The sequence below is a fragment of the Carassius carassius genome, chromosome 21 (genome assembly GCF_963082965.1).
Source record: "Carassius carassius chromosome 21, fCarCar2.1, whole genome shotgun sequence".
Lineage (NCBI taxonomy): Eukaryota > Metazoa > Chordata > Actinopteri > Cypriniformes > Cyprinidae > Carassius > Carassius carassius.
Genome location: NC_081775.1, coordinates 10,800,647 through 10,823,287, shown reverse-complemented (window position 1 = coordinate 10,823,287; position 22,641 = coordinate 10,800,647). Strand labels below are relative to the sequence as shown.

The following is a 22,641-nucleotide window of genomic DNA, read 5'->3' as shown; positions in this document are numbered from 1 at the left end:
TGTCCATAAATCAAACCAGTTTAACCTTAAAACCCCTAACATCACTCAGGCCTTCCTTAAAAATATTTTGGTTTGCAGTAACAGTAATTTAAAAAAAAAAAAAAAAAAAAAAAAAAAAAAAGGTCAGTAGGTCGGTCTTTTTTTTTTTTTCAAGTTTCAATGTCCATCCATCCATCCATCCATCCATCTTCTTCCGCTTATCCGGGGCCGGGTCGCGGGGGCAGCAGTCTAAGCAGAGAACCCCAGACTTCCCTCTCCCTAGACACTTCCTCCAGCTCTTCTGGGGGGACACCGAGGCGTTCCCAGGCCAGCCTGGAGACATAGTCTCTCCAGCGTGTCCTAGGTCTTCCCCGTGGTCTCCTCCCAGTGGGACGCGCCCGGAACACCTTCCCGGGAAGGCGTCCAGGAGGCATCCGGAACAGATGCCCGAGCCACCTCAGCTGACCCCTCTCGATGTGGAGGAGCAGCGGCTCTACTCTGAGCTCCTCCCGGGTGACTGAGCTTCTCACCCTATCTCTAAGGGATCGCCCAGCCACCCTGCGGAGAAAGCTCATTTCGGCCGCCTGTATCCGGGATCTTGTCCTTTCGGTCATGACAAAAAAGCTCATGACCATAGGTGAGAGTAGGAACGTAGATTGACCGGTAAATCGAGAGGTAAACTCTTTCTTCACCACGACAGACCGGTACATTACTGCAGAAGCTGCACCGATCCGTCTGTCAATCTCCCGTTCCATCCTTCCCTCACTCGTGAACAAGACCCCAAGATACTTAAACTCCTCCACTTGAGGCAGGAACTCTCCACCAACCTGAAGTGGGCAAACCACCCTTTTCCGACTGGAGTAATGTAAAAAAAAAAAAAAAAGTAAATTTTTGTGATGGTGATGACGTAGGTATGAATTTAAACAAATTAGCATATCCTGACACTGACTGGGTCTTCAACACGTGCCTTCGGGCGCATCACTGCAAACCTCATTTTGATGCATGCTATATGGACTACAAACAAATTTAAATCTTTGTCAAAAACATGTTTATTGCATGAATTTCAGGTGAGAAGAAAAAAAAATGAGGTACTGTTTTACTTGCATCCACCGCTACGTATCAATGCAACCTACAAATGAGAGAATGTTTACTTTGCTTTCTTGGGTTGTCACTTTTGTGAAAAAAATCCTGTTTGATTTGAGAGACAAGTGTTCATTGAACCGATTGCAAAATCGGTTTTGCAAGTCTAAATAAGTTTTATACGGCAAATAACACCAAATATAGGTAAATCCATGGACAACAGGCAGGACGAATGTAAAGATTCAATATATTGGTAAAGACCAATATTTCTGATAAGTTATTGCCGTGAAGTTACGTGCACAATGACAAACAGGAGTGCAACATTTTCGAAAAACAATAAGCAATAAGCAAAACATTTACTGCAGGCTTCAACATGGCTTTGTTTACGATTAAATTTCAACAACAACAACAAATCGCATAGGCGATTTTCTAGGGCTGTCAAAAAAAATCGTTTTTCGAATATTCGCTGAATTTAAAATAAAAATCCACATTCGAATGCAATTTTAGGTGTGCATTAAGGAAGCTGTATGGAAGTAAAATAATGACATATGTCTTTGAAACAAAAAAGCATGCTGAATAGCACTGACTGAAAAAATAATGCATTGCATTAACATTACTTGCATTTTAATGCCTTGTATTTCTAGGGCTTGCATTTTCAGGTCCTGAAATTTAACATAGTTGTTCGTTTAAGCTGTGAATATTTCAAATTCAAAATATTTCACACGCCTTTTCATAATTAAAAAATCAATAATTCATATTCACATTCCAGAATTCACTTCCAAAATATTCAATCAGTTTAAAAATACGATGTATAATATTCGACAGGCAAATTTCGGTCCTTTTTATTTCACTTTTCAAATTCGCTTCCAGAAATTCAGTGGTTAAAATTCTGCAGATAATTTGCCCTTTCACATCCGGGAGCTGCAGGAATAGCAGTAGAGCACTGAGGAATGATCTCCATCCGCTGTCAGTCGCTCACCAGCAGGTGGTGAAAGCGGCTGCTGATTAAGACCAAAGCAACAGGTGGATTAAGTAATACAGTTACAAAAACTGATCTGCATAAATGCATGTAAGCGCGGTTCCAGCATGCTTTGGCCTGCACGCCTGCTGCTACTTAGCCACGATGAGAAGAAACACCACCTAGTCTCGCCAAACTTTACTTTTTTTCTTTTCAGTTTGAGAGTTTCGTGTTCTGAGTTAAGTTTTGTAACATCGAGTCTCCAACGTCTGACCTCGAGTGCCCGTTCAACTTTAACCAGCCACACAACTCTGCATCTTCAGCCAACGCCCAACCACGGGCATATCCAAGACGTCACTTCAGCAACTACTGAACTTCCAGTCAATCAGCGACATCGGGAAACCCCTTTCAACGACAACAAAGGGGTCTCCCTTTTCACAGGAGACACAAGTAACTTTACCTCCCGACTGTGACCTTTAATGGTGTATCTAATATAATTTTAACCTTATTGAGGAACTCAATAGGAGGGCTAATTAAGTGATTAATGGTTGTTCATGTCTATGCAATTTAACGTATTGCTGTAAACTTGGGATTCCACATTTCCATTCTCTTAAACTCATTCTTCCCTAACTTTCGATCTTCCTGCAACTTGTGTGAATGTGTGAGTGCGTGCGTTCATGTGTTAGATTAGTTTATATGTCTTAGATTTATCTAATAAAACCTTATTCATATTGAAAAGAGAAGTATCTTGTGTTTTGTGCTTACAAGTTAATGTCTTAAACTGCCGATCTTGTTACTGTGCTAATTGATAGTGTTTTCACTATACTTTGGATATTAATATCCAGAGCAGATTTGATGTTAAACGGCTCGTTCAGTGAATCGCAGGGCGTCTCAGTGATCAGCCATGAAACAGTGATTCTGTTCAAATTCCCTTTAAAATCTTAAACGATTCCCTTTGAGCTAAATTGACCTGTTTCCCTTACAGTGTTGTATAAAATTTTTATTAAAACACATTGGACCTTTTAACCCAGTCAGTGGAATTGTCAGATGGTCCCTTGGGTGCAGTAGCACGTCAATAATTTCTTCAGTTTAAATTTTCAGAATATACCTAGATTGTTTTTAACTAATATTTTAAGATTAATATAAATTGGTTGCATATTGTTAAAACTAATCATGGTGTTGATATCTTTGTGGGACTGTCGACTTTATAGATCAGTGGTAATGGAAATCAATTATAAAGAAAATGCAGCGCGTTGCATTCTTTTTGACCTCCTGCTTGCCTGTATAAAGTTTGCATAATCATCAATAAAGTGTATTCTCAGATCTGAGGTCTTATATCACAGTATTAATTAATTGAGGAGCGTTACTCGTCATTGGGGAATCCTGGAGTGTGACGTGAGGGGATCCCCAGTATTACAGCACAGCGACACACAAGCCATGACACAAAGTTACGGAAACTAAACAACCGAAAGCAAGTCTTCCTTAGATGTAATGTTAGTTCTGCTGAAGTTAGTACTTCAGCGTTGGGTAAAACACCATTATAAGCTCCTTTGTGGTAGAGAATGCTGCTTACTTGTAGGCTACGGGTAACAGACTTTATACAGTCTATGGTAACGGCAAAGATGTTGAAATAAACATTCACACAATCAGCTTTTCCACATGCCCCGATAATCAAAACTTCTGTTTAGCGTCTGCTCCATTTATGCAGATCAGTTTTTGTAACTGTATTACTTAATCCACCTGTTGCTTTGGTCTTAATCAGCAGCCGCTTGCACCACCTGCTGGTGAGCGACTGACAGCAGATGGAGATCATTCCTCAGTGCTCTACTGCTATTCCTGCAGCTCCCGGATGTGAAAGGGCGAATTATCTGCCGAATTTTAACCACTGAATTTGTGGAAGCGAATTTGGAAAGTGAAATAAAATGGACCGAAATTTGCCTGTCGAATATTATACATCGTATTTTTAAACTGATTGAATATTTTAGAAGTGAATTCTGGAACGTGAATATGAATTATTGATTTTTTAATTATGAAAAGGTGTGTGAAATATTTTGAATTGAAATATTCACAGCTTAAACGAACAACTATGTTAAATTTCAGGACCTAAAAATGCAAGCCCTGTAAATACAAGGCATTAAAATGCAAGTAATGTTAAGCAATGCATTATTTTTCAGTTAGTGCTATTAAGCATGCTTTTTTGTTTCAAAGACATATGTCATTATTTAACTTCCATAAAGCTGCCTTATGAGTCCTGGTACTTCACAGTCCGTGTTCCATTCCATCTCGCCGCGCGCACAGCCATGTCTACACAACTTTCAAAGGCGGACGAGCTCGACACGCAGTAACTGCGGTCTCATACTTGATCTTTATCAGTGGCGCACGAGATGCGATGACGATGTATGTGGCATTGCATTATAAGGTTATGTTAGCCTATCCAGTTGAAGCCACAAAAAAAAAAAAAAAAAAAAGAGAACATCAATGTGGAGAAGATCTTGTTAACATCAAAACTGAAACCAAGCCGTTCACACACAACGCATATTTCGCGCATTTTCTAGAGAGACACCGTTGGACTCGCATCTTGCACAAGAGAGCCGCATGTTTAGAAAGACTTGTAAAATTAATACATGTAATTTAATTTTCTAAAAATATCTCGAGACTTTATGTTGGGTTTTTGTTCCCCATCCCACTGCATCTCATGTTTTTAAATGAAAAAATGTATTCTGTGTGACTGGTTTTCCGCCCTTTTTATTTATTTAACAATGCATGCATACATGACGCTGTTTTGTTTATGGTTCTTTAAGCAACTTAATAATAAATGGTTCATAAAAATTATTTTAAATATTATGTTGTTTTTTCACAGTCATGTGTTCTAATTCTTTAAATAAAGTGCAGTTATATTTTGCTCAATGCACTTGAGCCTCAGAAGAGAAGCAAAAAGCTTTTCTTTACCCTACCTGAAATTATGCATTTAAGCAAAAAATTAGAATTTAGTTTTTCAGCTATTTTGACAGCTAGGTGATTCTAGCCCGAATCTGTATCTGTATGCATGAGACTGTCTGAATACCGCCAGAATTCACATTTCTGTTGTAAAAAGAGAAACATTGTGCAGAAGTATTATTTGCTGTTAAGCTTGTGTGTCCTGGCTCAATAGAAAACTAAACGGTGCCCAAGCTGCAGTTGCTCTGTGACACCTGTTCAAAAAAAAAAGAAAAAAAAAAAAAAAACACCTGGACGCGCTCCGAGAGAAGGTCGTTAAAATCAATTTCCTATTTTCGTTTTCGAAACTTGTGTTGGTTGATTCGTGCAATAGATTTTCGAACATAAAGTGACAGTCGACACGGTCATGGTTTTAGACTAGACGTGAGAATGGATGGGAAAAGATCTGGGCACTGTTTTTCCAGAACTTCGTGCCAAGTAAAAGCGGTGTCTAGCTGTTTTAATGAATTTTTTTAGATGTATTATGGTGCCCGAACCCGTATGACTTTGAACAGAGACCAGGAACATTTTGTTTACTGCAGCCGCAGCCATCATTACCAAGCGCGAACCGTTGACTCTGACTGAGAGTATGAGATGAAGCGAATGCACAGGCCATAGTGTGACATCCGTTAACCAATAGTGTAAACATAGATGACGTCACGGGTTTAAGATAGCCTTCATTTGTATGTAGGCTTAGGAAATTTATATATTTACAATACTTACATAAATATAATTAATAGTATTTTATTGCTTTTGTATTAGTTGTTTGAAGAGTAAAAAAAAATTTGTCGGTGTTAACGCAAATTTACAATCGGCAAGTCGGTCGGACTAAAAGCAAAAAAAATACAAATAATTGAGTCGGTGCTAAATTGACAGGGTCGGTCGGGTTACGGCAAACAAGAATATTTTTAAGGATGGCCTCACAGGAAATGAGTTATGTGCTGTACGAACAATGACCTGAGAAACTCCCATGACCCGTGAGCGCACAAAGCATTTGAAGCATGTGTAATCCCATCATACCTGCTTGCGAACATGACGCGAAGGGAGGAGAAGGTGGCTGCATCCTCCTTCAGGGCCTTCAGTTCATTTCTCAGCTTCTTCATAGTGTCTGTCACCATACTCTTCTCAGTCTCGTACTTTGTCTTCAGATTGGTTAAAGCCAACTCGGCCGTCTGAGAAAAAAAACAAAATCATAAAATAAAACAGTAAAGCAGTTATATGATCTGATTTACATCAAAGGTAACCATGTGCTCGAGTTAGGAACATTCTCCAAACAGCATAAATATGGTACATTTCACACTATTCAAACCATTTTTGCCTAATCAACCTATATTTGGCCATTTAAAGAGTATAAGCGATGGTTATTAATGATTCTTGCTTGATCTAACAAAAATGTTGGTTTCTGAAGACAAGAACTCCAAGGCAATCGAATAAGATATTCGAGTGCCTTGGAGTTCTTGTCTTCAGAGATTTACTATCCCACAACCAAAGAGCACCGAGACTTTATACCCCATGCAGCACTTTTGTTTTTGCATTACTTTGAAAAATGTTGGTTTGTATCTACTCTGAAACCTACTGACATCCTTGTCAATTCCCATACATCCGGCCAGACATTTTTTTTTTATTCCTTTACCCTCAGGCAGATGACTTAAATTGAGCAATTAAAATTAAAGCTGCATGCTTTTTGAACAGTGCATATTGTAGGATGGTCCATGTTTTAAACTCTTCTGGCACTTATGCATCTGTATTTCATTCTTTATTATGGTTGGAATAATTTATGCATGTACGAATGTGATTGTTTTTCTTTTCTTAGTTCTTTTTGAGCTCACCAATAAATTCCAGACAACTACAAAAATAAATAAATAAATAAAAATCTAACATCTGTACCTGTTTATTGGCCTTTAGGACAGTTCGGAGTGTGGCTATCTGCTCTCTCTTGGTGCTCAGGAGGGACTTCAGTTTTAGCACCTCCTCGATGAGTGCCTCTGTGTCACGGTCTGATTCAGTGCTCTCTCCTGCTGCTGGAGAGGACAACAGGTTACGCTGCCTGCACAGGTCCACCGCCACCTGGAAAAGTTTCAAAAAGAAGTATAAAAAAATTCATAACATATTAAATGCATGACATATTAAAATATTCATGATCATAGCATAAAAACAGAAAAGTAAGTCAAAAATGGCAATAAAGAAAACAGATTTAGATACTGATATTGAACATTATTTTGTTTTCTTGAGCTGACAAAGCAAAAGTGCAGCTATAATCTGAATGTTGTGGTTAAAACGGATTCAGGCAGCCGTCCTAAGGCAGCCTGGTCTAATCAGTTCAAATTTCATGCTTTTCATTTTAGGATACATTAATATATAATATAGATTTGTTGTGTGTACATTTCCTTATATTACCATATTATATTACCCTTTCAATTTTAACTACAGGGCCCTATGATTTCCATATTGCAGAAAACACGGACAGAATCGTGGAATCCTGTCATAAAAATGGAATTTACTGTTTCATGTTTAATGTCACAGAATTTGCCAAATTTTGGATGAATAAATCAAATGAAGGTCAGTACACTAAAATTAAAATGTGATATGGACTAGTGTCTGTGAATATTAAGCCGCAAAATACTAAGACATTTAAATATGAATCCTGCATATTCTGTGTGACTGAATGAATGGTGTGGAGTGCAGACGAACGGTTTCGTTTACTTCACACATAATGAAGCGCGCGTGATGCTTGCAGTAATTTCAGCCTCTGCTGAGTATATGAACACATGACCATATCGAAAACTGCTCTGAGAGTCACTTCATCAGCATTTCTTTTGAGAAAATCTATCATCATATCATATAAACAGAAACTTATAGGTCTTCAAAACAATAAAAGTTCAGTTTACCGTGAAGAACCTGTGACAAATATTACTTAGCCTAATGTAATGATATTATGAAATATTTAGCAGAATTTAATTACCAGAAAATTCTTTATTTTTAATCCGGTCCACAGCATCCCTTTGCCGTTGAGCAACATGGAAGGCTGAACACTTTTTTTTTTTACTACATTTCACTGCTGGTTATATGCTCTCCATATAACCATGTATGTTACAAAAAAATAATATTGAATTTAAATACACAATAAAATGAATAAAAGTTTGATGAAACCATTAAAATGGAATCCAGATAATTAATAGAAAACACAGACTGTGGTAAAAATAAAAATAAATTTGAGAAAAAAATCTAATGCATTTCATAAAGCCTTAATTTTTGCAGTTACACTATGTAAATTTCATGTTTTCAATTAATTAGACATGTTTTTGATTGATCAAGAAAAAAAAAATTGTGAAAAAAATACCTACAATATACCTACAATAAAGTGCTGAGGTTGGAAATTAGGCACTTGGGCAGAAATGCCATCAAGTTGAAACAAAATACCCCCCAGGCAATTTAAGATAAGGGAGCAATTAAAACAAAAGCTAAGGCTGTCGTGATCAAAGTGTAATGGGAAAACAAATAAAAAGAGAAACAAGAAATGACATAAAACATACCTGTAAATGTTTAATCTGGCATCGTATGACAGCAACCAGATGGCGCACATTGGTTGGGTCCCTGAAGTCTAGTGTAGGAGACCCTGGACAACTTCCGCAGCTAGATGATGTGTCTCCGCTTCCTCCACTGCCCAGGTACAACACTTCACCCGACCGCCTGTGTCTGCGGAGGGATCTGTGATAGTGGTGCTGCTGCAAATGGCTGTGCGTTCTCCCGGTTTGTGCTCCTTCACGGTAGTAATCCAGTGTAACGCGACTGGGTGTGAGGTTGTTACAAACACACACATGATGGTAAAGGTTGGCCAGCTCCTCAGAGAAGGCCAGAAGCTCCTCCTGAGCAGCACTAAGGTGGCCTTCAGAGTCAGTGGCGACCTGCCGTGTGGCGCCAATTTCCCGTTCTAACTGTCCAATTCGCTCCTGGTCCTGTCGGCTAGCAGCGATACACTGTCGTATTTTATCAGCGAGTTCCTGTGCCTCACCCCTCCAGCGTTCTTTCTCCTGCTTGTAGCGCTCCTCCAGGGCTTTGGAGTGTTCACCAGCCTCTTTCAGCTCCTCGCGCAGATACACAAGCTCCTCATTTACCGCTTGCATGCGGCACTCTAGCACCTCTGTGCTTTTGGCATCCACTTCATAGTAGCTGATGACATTTTTGGCTTCTTGGTTCTGAAGAGGCCTGGGAGACGGGCTCATTCCATTCTCTCGTTCAGCAGGTCTTTTCAAGGCAGTGCCCTGAAGGGTCTCCAAATGTTGGGTCAGCTGTTCCATCTTCACCCGTTGCTCACTGAGAGCATCTTCAGACTGGGATAACTGCTGCTGGAGGTCATGCACAGTGCTGCTCAGTGTGGCTTTCTCTCTCTCCACCTGGACAAGGGTACACAAACAATATGGGCTCTCAAAAACAAGGATCATGAAGATTTATTCCGATTGACTAATTCAATTCAAGTGTTTTGGAAAACAACAACACTAAAGAGAAACTTACTAAAGACACTAGAACTAAACAGACTTTTAAAGGAGGACCACTTCAGAATGATTTATGCTAATTAAAGGGCTTTAAATTTCATTCACAATTTTTTTTTATGTTTTAGTAAGTGTCAAATTCTGAAAATCACAGCACTTTGAGTAAACCAGTATCCTTTCCCATTCTCCTAACTTTCCTATACAACAAAGGCAGAAAGGTCAAAACAATAACTTAAAAATAATAATTATAATCAAATCAATATAATCATTGATACAAATACATTTTAATAATAAAAAAGAAAACTGGACTATCTGGCTGGGTGAAAAACACTTGTTTCTTAGTAACTGACTTGATGGTACTGTACATCTGAGCAGGAAGTGGTATGAAACAGGAAGTAGTTTTCATGTCAGATGATGGTTTCATGCCAGATGAAGGTTTCATGCATAAAAATGCGGAGTTAAAAATAAGAAACCCCACATGACCATTTTACAGGAATTTACATCACAGGGTTTGAATCTTTTAATCTTTGGTATGAGATTAGATCTGAATAGACTGACATCAGCCAATATAATCCTCACTTGACCCCTGATTTATAACCGGTCTCAAGAATAATGAAACCAATGTCATGGTGATGGATGTAAATTTCTGAGATATTGGTCATATATAAACACAAAAACACAAGACAAATAATTCTCAGAAAGTCTCCAGTAATAAAGCTTTGATATGAAAATGCTGACACAGCTCATGAAGTATTTGAACCAGTTTCCTCACCTGCAGCAGCTGCTGCTTGAGTTTCTGGCTGTCTGACAGGTGCAGCTCACTCAGGAGATCAGCCACCAGCCCAGGAGCCTGAGGTCTGAGGAACACGTCACTGTTTCTGGGTGTGGAGCATCTGTTTCTCTCCATCCCTTTGGAGTTATTATACCCACTGTCCATCTCCTCCTCCTCTCCTCCCCCCCTGTCCTTCAATCCATCCCGGCTGTCATCCAGCTGTAGCTCAATGTGGCCAAAAGAGTCAAATGGGTTGAGGGTAAGGGTGGTGAGCTCTCGTCTCAGGTTGTTCTTCTGCTCCCTCTCCTCTTTCAGAGCCTCGAGTGCCTCGTCCAGCTGACGCTCTGCGATCTCCCTCAAACGCCCGGCCTCTTCTAGCTGTGCCCTCATCAGCTCCAGCTCCTCATCCTTATGGGTCAACTCCAACTTCACTGACTCAAACTCCACCTGTGGACAAGAGAGTAAATGATTTATCATTGTGCCTTTGTCATCTTATATTAGTTTATATAGGGCTACACAATTATTTGAATTTCTAAATCGCAATTACAATTATGGATGCCACATTTATGTAATCATTCAAAGTAGCAACTGATCGTTCAGAGTCCACTTATGTTATTCTGTGTGCTTATGATGCGTTTTTTTCTTTCTACATATCTTAAGGGTTTTTTTCCATTATTTTAATTTTAGTTTTAGTATAATATAATACCATTCAGATTTTTACTTTATAATTTAAAGAAGAAACCAATCTGATGTATAGTTGACATTTGAGGCTTAAAGGGTTAGTTCACCCAAATAGCAAAATTATGTCATTAATAACTTACCCTCATGTTGTTCAAAATCGCGAGACCTCCGTTCATCTTCGGAAACACAGTTTAAGATATTTTAGATTTAGAAACTGCTTTGTTTTGAACTCTCTCTCACAACAGACACGGAAAAGAAAATGCTGAATAAAGTCGTAGTTTTTGCAATTTTTGGACCAAAATGTATTTTCGATGCTTCAAAAAATTCTAATTGACCCCCTGATGTCACATGGACTACTTTGAAGATGTTTTTCTTACCTTTCTGGACATGGACAGTAGACCGTACACACAGCTTCAATGGAGGGACTGAGAGTTCTCGGACTAAATCTAAAATATCTTAAACGGTGTTCTTAAGATAAACGGAGGTCTTACGGGTTTGAAACAACATGAGAGTAAGTTATTAATGACATAATTTTGCTATTTGGGTGAACTAACCCTTTAATACTATAGAAAAGCACTACAAGTTTTTCAGTTAGTGTTTTCAGCTTGTTTATTTTCATATAAAATACAGCATGCATTTGCATTAAACAAATGGTATAAACATCATTCAATGTAAATTGTGATAATCGTAATTAATAAAAAAAACAATTACAATTTCAAGTGAATAATCAACAATTATAATTTTGTCAATCGTGCAGCCCTCAGTTTATATATATTTAATTTTTTACGTTTAATTTTTTTAATTTTAGCACTTTAACTTGAAAAATTGTTACCATGACATTTAACTAAATATTTTTTTATTTTAATATTTCTTTCAATTTTAACAGTTTTAGATAACAACAAAAATGAAAAGACCACCTAATGAAAAGACCAACAAACAATTTGACTAGGGTTACTAGAAGTCATAAACTGAAACTTGTTAGGCTGGATTAGCCTGCCTTTACTGATGTGATCTGGCATCATATAACTACTAGATACAGTAACAAACCCAGATCTGTATCCACTTCATGACATCACAGTCGTTTCTGGACTATTGCACCACTCTCTAAATTCACCCAGGAAATGACACCCATATTTATATTAATATCACAGTACATAAACAACAGAACTGAATAACTAGTTCAAGGCCATGCATTTTGGGAGCATTTATATAAAAATATCTCTAAACAAGTTTCAAAGAATAATTCACACCCTCAGATCATCTAAGATCTTGATGAGTTTGTTTCTTCTTTGGAACAAATTTGTAGATTTTTCTTCTTTTTTGCTTTCTGGACTCTCATTTGGAGAAATGCTGAGTTTCTCCAAATCTGTTCCAATGAAGAAACATCTACAGTACATCTGGGCTAGCCATGAGGGTGATTCAAATTTCAGCTCATTGTCATTTTTGGCTGAACTATTCTTTTAACACCAAACAGGTTCAAGTGTTAGCATTCACAGTGTCACACTTCAGTGTCAATCCCAAAACTTTGCATATGATCACAATTGGAGACAGAATTAGTGGCATCATAACACATTTTTTAAATCAGTTCACTATAACTAGTCTAGTTATTGAAGTCAAGGACATTTCAGCTTTGTTTATTTGTATATTTAATGTCTGATTTCACCCTAAGCAAACCGGTTTTCAGTCCAACAAGGAAGGCGTTCCAGCCTCTGAGTGTCTGTGAATATTGATGGGGGACGTGAATAAAACCGTTCTTGTGTGCAGTCCCTCAGAAGGAAGGCTTTGTTAAAAATCAGCTGAGACTGAAGCACTACAATAGAAGTGTTTGTACTGCCGTGACAACAGCTGCAAAAAACACATTCAAAATCACCAGGCATCTCCAGCGAATCACATTCCATAAGCAAAGACTTAAAGGGGTAGTTCCCAATACATCACAAAGATGCATTGGGATCAGCATTTATAGACATTCTGAACTCCATTGGGGTTAGACAACATGTTTCAGGACCTACTCATTGTCAAAATCATACTCTAGATTTAATACTGTCACATGGAATTGATGTTGATAGTGTTGAAATTATGCAGCCAAGTGATGATATCTCAGATCATTAATTAGTTTTGTGCAAACTTCATATAGCCAAAATTGTAAATTTTACTTCTTGTTACAAGTATGGAAGAACAATCACTTCTACCACAAAAGACTGCTTTTTAAGTTATCTTCCTGATGTATCCAAATTCCTTAGCATATCTAAAACCTCAGAACAACTTGATGATGTAACAAACTATGGACTCTCCCTTTTCTAGCATTTTAAATACAGTTGCTCCTTTACGCTTAAGGAAGGTTAAGGAAACCAGTATGACACCATGGTATAATGAGCATACTCGCACCCTAAAGAGAGCAGCCCGAAAAATGGAGCACAGCTCGAAGAAAACAAAACTAGAGGTATTTCGTATTGCTTGGCGGGAAAGTAACATATCCTACAGAAAAGCATTAAAAACTGCTAGATCCGATTACTTTTCTTCTCTTTTAGAAGAAAACAAACATAACCCCAGGTATTTATTCAATACAGTGGCTAAATTAACGAAAAATAAAGCCTCAACAAGTGTTGACATTTCCCAACATCACAGCAGTAATGACGTTATGAACTACTTTACTTCTAAAATCGATACTATTAGAGAGAAAATTGCAACCATTCAGCAGTCAGCTACAGTATCGCATCAGACAGTGCACTATAGACCTCCTGAGGAACAGTTCCATATTCTCTACTATAGGAGAGGAAGAATTGCATAAACTTGTTAAATCATCTAAACCAACAACATTTATTTTAGACTCTATACCATTTAAGCTCCTAAAAGAGGTGCTTCCAGAAGTCATAGATCCTCTTCTGACTATTATTAATTCCTCATTGTCATTAGGATAGGTCCCCAAAACCTTCAAACTGGCTGTTATTAAGCCTCTCATCAAAAAACCACAACTGGACCCCAAAGAACTAGTTAATTATAGACCAATCTCGAATCTCCCTTTTCTGTCCAAGATACTAGAAAAGGTGGTATCCTCACAATTATATTCTTACTTAGAGAAAAATGGCATATGTGAGGATTTCCAGTCAGGATTTAGACCATATCATAGTACTGAGACTGCTCTCCTTAGAGTTACAAATGATCTACTCTTATCATCTGATCGTGGGTGTATTTCTCTATTAGTTTTATTGGATCTTAGTGCTGCGTTTGACACAATTTACCACAACATTCTTTTGCATAGACTTGAACACTTTGTTGGCATTAATGAAAGTGCATTAGCATGGTTTAAATCATACTTATATGACCGCCATCAGTTCGTAGCAGTGAATGAAGATGTATCATATCGATCACAAGTGCAGTATGGAGTACCTCAAGGCTCAGTACTAGGGCCGCTACTCTTCACGCTTTATATGTTACCCTTGGGAGATATCATCAGGAAACATGGTGTTAGCTTTCACTGTTATGCTGATTAAACTCAGCTCTATATTTCTTCGCGGCCCGGTGAAACACACCAATTTGAAAAACTAATGGAATGCAAAGTCGATATAAAAAACTGGATGACGAGTAATTTCTTACTGCTAAATTCTGAAAAAACAGAGGTGTTAATTATAGGACCTAAAAACTGTAGGTCCTGTAAACTGTAATAACCTAGAACACCGTCTAAGACTTGATGGCTGCTCTGTCAATTCTTCGTCATCTGTTAGGAACCTAGGTGTGCTATTTGATCGCAAATGTTAATCCATGCATTTATGACCTCAAGGTTAGATTATTTCTAATGCTTTATTGGGTGGTTGTTCTGCATGCTTACTAAAACTACAGCTAGTCCAAAATGCAGCAGCAAGAGTTCTTACTAGAACTAGGAAGTATGACCATATTAGCCCGGTCCTGTCAACACTGCACTGGCTCAGTATTTGAATGAGCTCCTTTTACATTATAATCCTCTACGTCTGCTACGTTCTCAAAACTCAGGCAATTTGATAATACCTGGAATATCAAAATCAACTGCTGGCGGCAGATCCTTTTCCTATTTGGCACCTAAACTCTGGAATAACCTACCTAACATTGTTCGGGAGGCAGACACACTCTTGCAGTTTAAATCTAGATTAAAGACCCATCTCTTTAACCTGGCTTACACATAACATACTAATATGCTTTTAATATCAAAATCCGTTAAAGGATTTTTAGGCTGCATTGATTAGGTAAACCGGAACCGGGAACACTTCACATAACACCCGATGTACTTGCTACATCATTAGAAGAATGGCATCTACGCTAATATTAGTCTGTTTCTCTCTTATTCAGAGGTCACCGTAGCCACCAGATCCAGTCTGTATCCAAATCAGAGGGTCACTGCAGTCACCCGGATCCAGTACGCATCCAGACCAGATGGTGGATCAGCACCTAGAAAGGACCTCTACATCCCTGAAAGACAGCGGAGACCAGGACAACTAGAGCCCCAGATACAGATCCCCTGTAAAGACCTTGTCTCAGATGACCACCAGGACAAGACCACAGGAAACAGATGATTCTTCTGCACAATCTGACTTTGCTGCAGCCTGGAATTGAACTACTGGTTTCGTCTGGTCAGAGGAGAACTGGCCCCCCAACTGAGCCTGGTTTCTCCTAAGGTTTTTTTCTCCATTCTGTCACAGATGGAGTTTCGGTTCCTTGCCGCTGTCGCCTCTGGCTTGCTTAGTTGAGGACACTTAATCTACAGCGATATCGTTGACTTGATTGCAAATAAAGGCACAGACACTATTTAAACTGAACAGAGATGACATCACTGAATTCAATGATGAACTGCCTTTAACTATCATTTTACATTATTGACACACTGTTTTCCTAATGAATGTTGTTCAGTTGCTTTGACGCAATGTATTTTGTTTAAAGCGCTATATAAATAAAGGTGACTTGACTTGACCCAAAATGAAAATCAGCCCTAAATTACTCAACCTCAAGTCATCCTAGGTCTACATGACTTTCTTCTTTCAGAAGAATCCAGTCGGAGTTGTATTAAAAATGGTCTTTGATCTTTCAAGCGGTTTCATTTCACTCAGCAGGTGTTGCATGCATCGGTCCAAAATAAGTTAAATAAAAATTGCCTATCCATAAAAAGTAGTGTCTCACACGGCTCCGGGGGGTGAACAAAGTCCTCCTGTAGCGAATCGATGCATTTTTTAAAGAAAAATATCAATTCAAAACTTAATAATAAATTTAATCTAGCTTGTGCTAACTGTTGTACACGGAAGCAGCTCTGCGAGGATGACGTATGAGGTCGCCTTTGCACACTCCCACTCAGAAGTGAAGCATGCGAAAGCGTAGTAGAGAGATCAAAACAAAACAACAGTCACTGATTGGAAGTAAAAAACGAATATTTGTAAAGAAGAATGTAAGGAGACTGCCAAAAAAAACAGGAAAACACAGTGTACACTATTGATGTAAGAAAATATTGATACACGTGAGTATTTCAATATTTTGTTTGGTGATACTGTATTGATTCTCAAAAACGGAATATCGATATTTTAAAAAAAAAAGATTCATGGAGGTTGTATCGTTTTGAGTTTATTTCCCGACCGCTAGATGGCAGTCTTCATCTCTAAACAAATCTTGAGTGACAGGAAATACTAGCATTAGAGCACGCCACTAATGTTAGCTTAATGTAGTTTGCTGCTAGTAATGTAGGGTGAAAGATTTGTCCCAGTTCATGTTTCGGTGTACAAAGCTGAAGTGTGATGTCATTTGGGCTTTTGTGGTAACATCCACTGCAGGACTGTTGAGCTGGCGCCGCCTCGGTTCCGTGACCCGTGTGAAGAGGCTTGCGCGGGGCGCAGCCACAGGCAGGTGTGTTCTTAATAACAGCTTTCCTTACAATATATACTATTCCTAAAATAATAAATATCCCAATATATCGCTTTGTTTACAGTATTGCAACATATCGTACCACAACCCCAAGAATTGCCATTCTTGGCAATTCACAGCCCTAGTGTACACAGTGTACAACTGTTGGCGCAAGCTACATTAAAGTGATTAAAATTCGAATATGGATATTTTTCTTACAAAAACGCATCGAATTGTTACAGAAGGCTTTTAACTTCTTTTTGAATGATGCATGCAACACCCGCTGAGTGCCATGAAACAGCTTGAAAGATTTTTAATATAACTCCGACTGGATTCGTCTGAAGAAGAAATTCATATACACCTAGGATGACTTGAGGGTGAGTAATTTATGGGCTAGTTTTAAGTCCAGCAAACACTACAATTAAGTGATTAATGTTACATGTTGAATTGCATCACAGGGTTACTATGAAATATTTATGGAAAGAGTTGGATATTCAATAAATAAAGAAAAAAAACACCACCACAAACAACGCTTAAATATGAGATCTGCATTCTCACACACCTGGTTCTCCTTAAGCACTGAGACTTGTTTCTGCAGGGAGATGTTCTCCTCCTCCAACTCACTGTTATCCTGAAGCTGCCGCACCTCTCGAGTCTTGTACTCCTTCATCTCCTCTCTTATTCGGTTTTTCTCCACCTCCAAGCACTCACACTCCTAGAGTCAGCAGGAGTAGTCAGACATATAACATATAAAATAAAAATAAACGGACTAAAATAAATTAGATCCGAACAATTACGTGGTGGAAGTTTCTCTTTGTTCAATTTAATACAAATTTTCAAAAAGCACAGTTCACACAAAATTATACTGTATCATGATTTACATTTTATTCCAGATGAGACTTTGTTCCACTTCGAAATACAAAAGGTGAAGTTTAGCAGTCCCAGGTGTATTTTCTCATACAATTAAACAGAATGATAGCGTCCACTGAATCAAAACCAGGCAGAATTTTTTTTTTTTCAGAGATTGCAAGCTGATTTAGCATAGAAATCAACTCGTTTCTCACTAGAGGGCAGAGAAGATTTTATTATTAAAGAACTTTACTTAAAACTAGAAATTATTTGTTTTGTCCAGTACAATAGTTCAGTAAGTAGTTCACAATGGCCTCTCTTCTCTTCAGGCTGACATTGAAACTCAACCCGGTTTTCTTAAATGATCAGGCCTCATGATAACAAGCAGTCTTATTTCCACTTTTACTTTGATCAGCAGACAAGCCAGAAGAGTGCATGGTATTTCAGCTCAGAACATTTTATTTTTCTGTTACACTTAAATATTGCTTCTTTTAGAAAATTAATCTCATTTTACAGCTCACATAAGAAAGGCAGTAAGGTGTTCATGGGTCTTGTGGTTAGGAATGCACATTTTATGTGAACCCTAGCCTTCTGACTGATGGTGGTGTATGTACCTTCTTCAGCTGGGTGGAGAGGCTGGCCAGTCGCTCGTTTTCAGCCGAGGTGTTGGCCAGCATGACACGGGCCTGTTTAAGCTCTGCCTGCAGCTCGTCCATGCGAATCTCCATGGCTGCCTCTTTAGTGGCCGACTCCTGCAGGAGCCGATCTTCTCGACTTTCCCCATCTGCGGCTGCACGCTTATGGCTGCTCACAGAGTCTGCCAGAGCCTGTAAACATACACACATATAATACTTCAATCAAAACACACATCTTCATCGTGGCCAAGACACTGAGTTACACTAGCAGAGGTTTGGCCGAGAAGTAACAAAACAATTTAGTTGACTGGCTAAAAGCAGCGCTCACACAATTTACGGCCCCTCAGCTACTTTGTGTGAATTTCTGAAATTCTTCAAATGAGAAGAGTAGAGCTGTTGAAAGTTAAGTTGTCAGTCTTTAATTATTTTGAGTAATTTGTTTACTCGCCTAGCCAATAAACAACAGCCACTGTATTGAGAGCTACATTCCAGCTTTAGTAGCTACCAGAGGGTGAAATACAGTACAATGCGTTTAGTTCATGCTAAGGCCGCTGGGTTACTCTTTATTTTACAGTGCCCTTGTTACAGTGTAATTATACATTTAAAGTAATTAAAAATATTAACTACATGTACCTACTATATGATTAGGGTTAGGCTTAGGGTTGCTTGCATGCAATTATGCATAATTTATTGTTATTATAGTAAGTACATGTAACCTTAAAATAAAGTGTTACGGGCCACTGTATTCCTTAGACAAACGGTAACAAAAAGTACACCAGATTTGCTCACACTGTAATATATACCCTATAATTAATGATGAAAGGCAGAGGGAGAATTTATACTTCTGTTCAGTAAACGTAAAAGAAGGACACGCTTTTAAAAAGACTAGTTCACCCAAAAATTAAGATTTGCTGTTCCTTATGTCCCTCAAAATGACTTCCTTGAGTGAAACACAAAAGATGTAAGAATAATCTCAGAAGCTCTATTCCATACAACAAAAGCAAAAGGTGAAGTATAAAGCCAAATTAGTGCACAAAAGGACTATAGAAACTCTGCTAATCACAAGAGCTCTCAAATCTACACACAAAAACCAGTGGCCTTGGGCTTCATCACACCATTGTTGGAGCCACTGTAAGGAATAGAGCTGCTCATGGAATAGAGCACATTCTGTCTTACATCTTTTTTATGTGTGAGAATAGCATGGAAAATAATATTGCTTTGAAAAAAATATATATATGGATGCAGTAAATGTTTCTTTGTGGGTAAACCATTTCAGAGAAAAGATTTCTTGATTTAACAGAAATATTTATTAGAATCCTGAAGGGCTAAACATGAAATGACGATGCAATCAATGTGTACAACTCTAGGATGTTACATCTGTCACACACGTTTTTTTCCTAGCACACCAGACCCAGATATGTGCACCCCAGTCATCTCGCTCTACCACATTCACCTACTTTGCCAATTTCATGCTCTACTAATCAGACACACAGAGAGAGAAATACATGAGCCTAATCTTCATACCAGAGGGGTGGGTCCACAATGTGCCTAATATGTGAGCTTCACATAAAAAAAAGAGTGACATATTAGCTAAAGCTGGCAAACCAATAATATGTGCACATAGAATGTCCTCAATATGTTGCCAATTTTGAATTATTGCAAAAGACTTAAAGCATGGATTTTGGGGCACAGATTTATGAAATAAATCTGATAACAAAGAGAGCTAAAAATGCCTGTACATGCCAGGCTTACAGACTATTTGTTTTCTACTTTGGCCACGAACCACATAGACTGATCTGGCTGAACAGTGCTCTATTAAAACTGTCCTAAAAAGTCCAAACAAAACAGCACTGTTTTAAAAGAGAGCTCCTTATTCCCAAAATGGCAAATTAAATGTATTTTTTTTTTTTTTTTATGTTTATGGGCAAATGACAATCTGGAAAGTCTTTGCATTGCTCTTAGCTAGTATTTCACAAGGAGTTGGGACAGATATTGATTTATTTATTATTTTAGCCAGACAATTAAATATTTTGAAAATACTTGCATAATTTTTGTTGGCTTAATTAATCGAAACTAAACTTTTTGTTTGTCATCATATGCCTGCATCTGTCAAGCCAAGGATATAAATATCCAACTAATTTTGATTAGTCCCCTGGGACCTAAAGAAGTGTCCATGTTGTGTAATTATTTCATTTAAATATCAAGTTTTGATTTGTACATTGTTACATAAGATCTGCAGGGGAAAGCCCTTGCAAATTTAGCTATAAGGCAAGGCCATCATAACCAAATTAAGTGTTCACCCTAAAATGAAATGACAAATTCTACATGACACTGACAAACAGACAAAACAGGTCGCTGAGAGTAAAGCATACAACTGTCCAGACAAAATATTTGAGTATGAAAACTATCCATCTGTAAGACTACAATTATGCTTAAATGCTTCAGAAGAAGGGCATGAAACATATCACCAAGCTGACTGTGTAACAGTAAAAAGATGTGTCTTCTCAATGCTTGATTGTTATATGGATAAATTGTCTTTATGAAAAAAAAAAGCACACAAATTTGGCTGCAGGTCTGTTCTGATAGCGTCACCATGGAAAAAGCAGAGAGACCCATACTATTATAACACTATTATAACTGTGATGTGAAAGGTTCCAAAGGTGTCGTGTGCAAGAAACCATAGAAATTCAAAAGACATTTAAGACAGCAAATACTTTTATGCCATAACGAATGTAAACCATTTTGTGAATCACTCTTAGGAAAAAAAAGAAGCTCATTGTTTCATGCAACAATTCCTCAACTTTAACTTAAGCTTCCACCCCTCTTTTTCTTCTTTTTATCTCAGGCTCTCTATTGACTGACCTCTCTGAGCTGTGTCACTTCGATCTTCAGGGCTTCATGTTCTTCCTCCAGCTGGCTGTGTTTGATCTTCAGTGCAGCGTTCTCCTCCAGAACGGCCAGGCCGTACCATGCAGCCTGTAACTTCTCCTCATTGGCTTCCTGGAGTTCTGCCGCCAGCCTCTCCACCTCTGCTTGAAGGCCCCCATCTCCTCCACCTCCGATCCCCTCCAACTCTCCATCACCCTCCTCCAGCATCCTCTGCCCAACCTCACGCTCCAGTCAAGAACAGATACTTCACTCCTGTCTCGTCATGTCTGTGAGAAGACAGATGTTAAGGCACATTCACACTAATAATGATAGAGATACTATAAAGATGAATGAAAAGCGATTACAAACCAGCTGTGGATTTAAGATTTAAAGGATCCCTGTGGTTTTTTATTTAAAAGAAAAAGAAATGGGAAAAAAAATAATAAAAGACAGCCATAAATATTAGTATTGTATTTTTTTTGTTCTTGTTGTAATGTAAAATGCAATTATTATTATTATTATTATTATTATTAATAATAATAATAATAATAATCTAAAATACTAGATTATTTTTTTCTGTGACATTACAATAGTAATATAATAAAACATTTTAGTCAAATTGGGAAATCACTGGAAACGTGATCGTTTCAATATTTTAAGTACATATACTCTACAATTTTATTGTATTGGGAAAGAGCAGCTTTGACATTGTGCTAAACATTTACTTTTCTGTGCCACAGAAGAAAAAGGAGTTTGAGTTTGGAGCAGCATGATGACGGCCGGGAACTATCACTTACTATAACTATAGTTTTCACATTAATTGTTTTGAATGTTAAGTGTATAAGATCACAATCAGTCCTAAGGTGATAAGCTTCTTCAAAACCAACCGCACTGCTCAAAGACCTCAGACATAACAATATTATGAGATTATCAGAGCTACTAATTTGGCATTCAATGAGATGGTCTCACATCAGACCAGCAGGACACAGTCGAATGAGATTTACTCCACAGCTTGAAAGACTTCTGCACTTTCACTGTGGCAAACGCTATGTCATCTAATGACATGATGGTTACAACATGGATTATTGAAGGGACAGCTCATCCCAAAAATGAGAATACATCATCATTTACTCAGCCTCATGCTATTCAAGAACCACATTACTTTTTACAGAACAACACACAAAGACAATGACAGTCGGAGTCACCATTCAAGTAGTGGTGAAAGAATTCTCATTTTGGGGAGAACTGTCCCTTTAACAGCATTCAATATGACTGTGTAGCGTTTCCAAATAACAGACACAACACTTCTTCCTTTACTTCTGCCTCATGTAGACACATATTAACACAAACAGGGCACATTTTTGGATTTAGGTTCCGGTGTTCTGACAAATAATGCTACCTATCAGATTATGCTACCAACACTGTATTTATCATACTGTAAGGGTAGGTTTAGGGTTGGGGTAGGTGTACATGTTAATAAAGCCTCACACCTTATTA

At 38.1% G+C, this 22,641-nt stretch overlaps 1 protein-coding gene across 1 annotated transcript in view; it reads right to left on the bottom strand.

Moving 5' to 3' along the window:
- Nucleotides 1-22,641, bottom strand: part of LOC132097517 (protein bicaudal D homolog 2-like) — a 31,679-nt gene that overhangs the window by 8,321 nt on the left and 717 nt on the right. The window contains exons 2-8 of the mRNA XM_059503286.1: nucleotides 21,139-21,431; nucleotides 18,256-18,468; nucleotides 17,355-17,507; nucleotides 10,256-10,702; nucleotides 8,527-9,387; nucleotides 6,881-7,060; nucleotides 6,014-6,165 (exon numbers count right to left, since the gene is read on the bottom strand). Of these exons, the coding sequence (XP_059359269.1) occupies nucleotides 6,014-6,165; nucleotides 6,881-7,060; nucleotides 8,527-9,387; nucleotides 10,256-10,702; nucleotides 17,355-17,507; nucleotides 18,256-18,468; nucleotides 21,139-21,372 (2,240 nt within the window). The 5' untranslated portion in view covers nucleotides 21,373-21,431. The remainder of the gene's footprint in view (nucleotides 1-6,013; nucleotides 6,166-6,880; nucleotides 7,061-8,526; nucleotides 9,388-10,255; nucleotides 10,703-17,354; nucleotides 17,508-18,255; nucleotides 18,469-21,138; nucleotides 21,432-22,641) is intronic.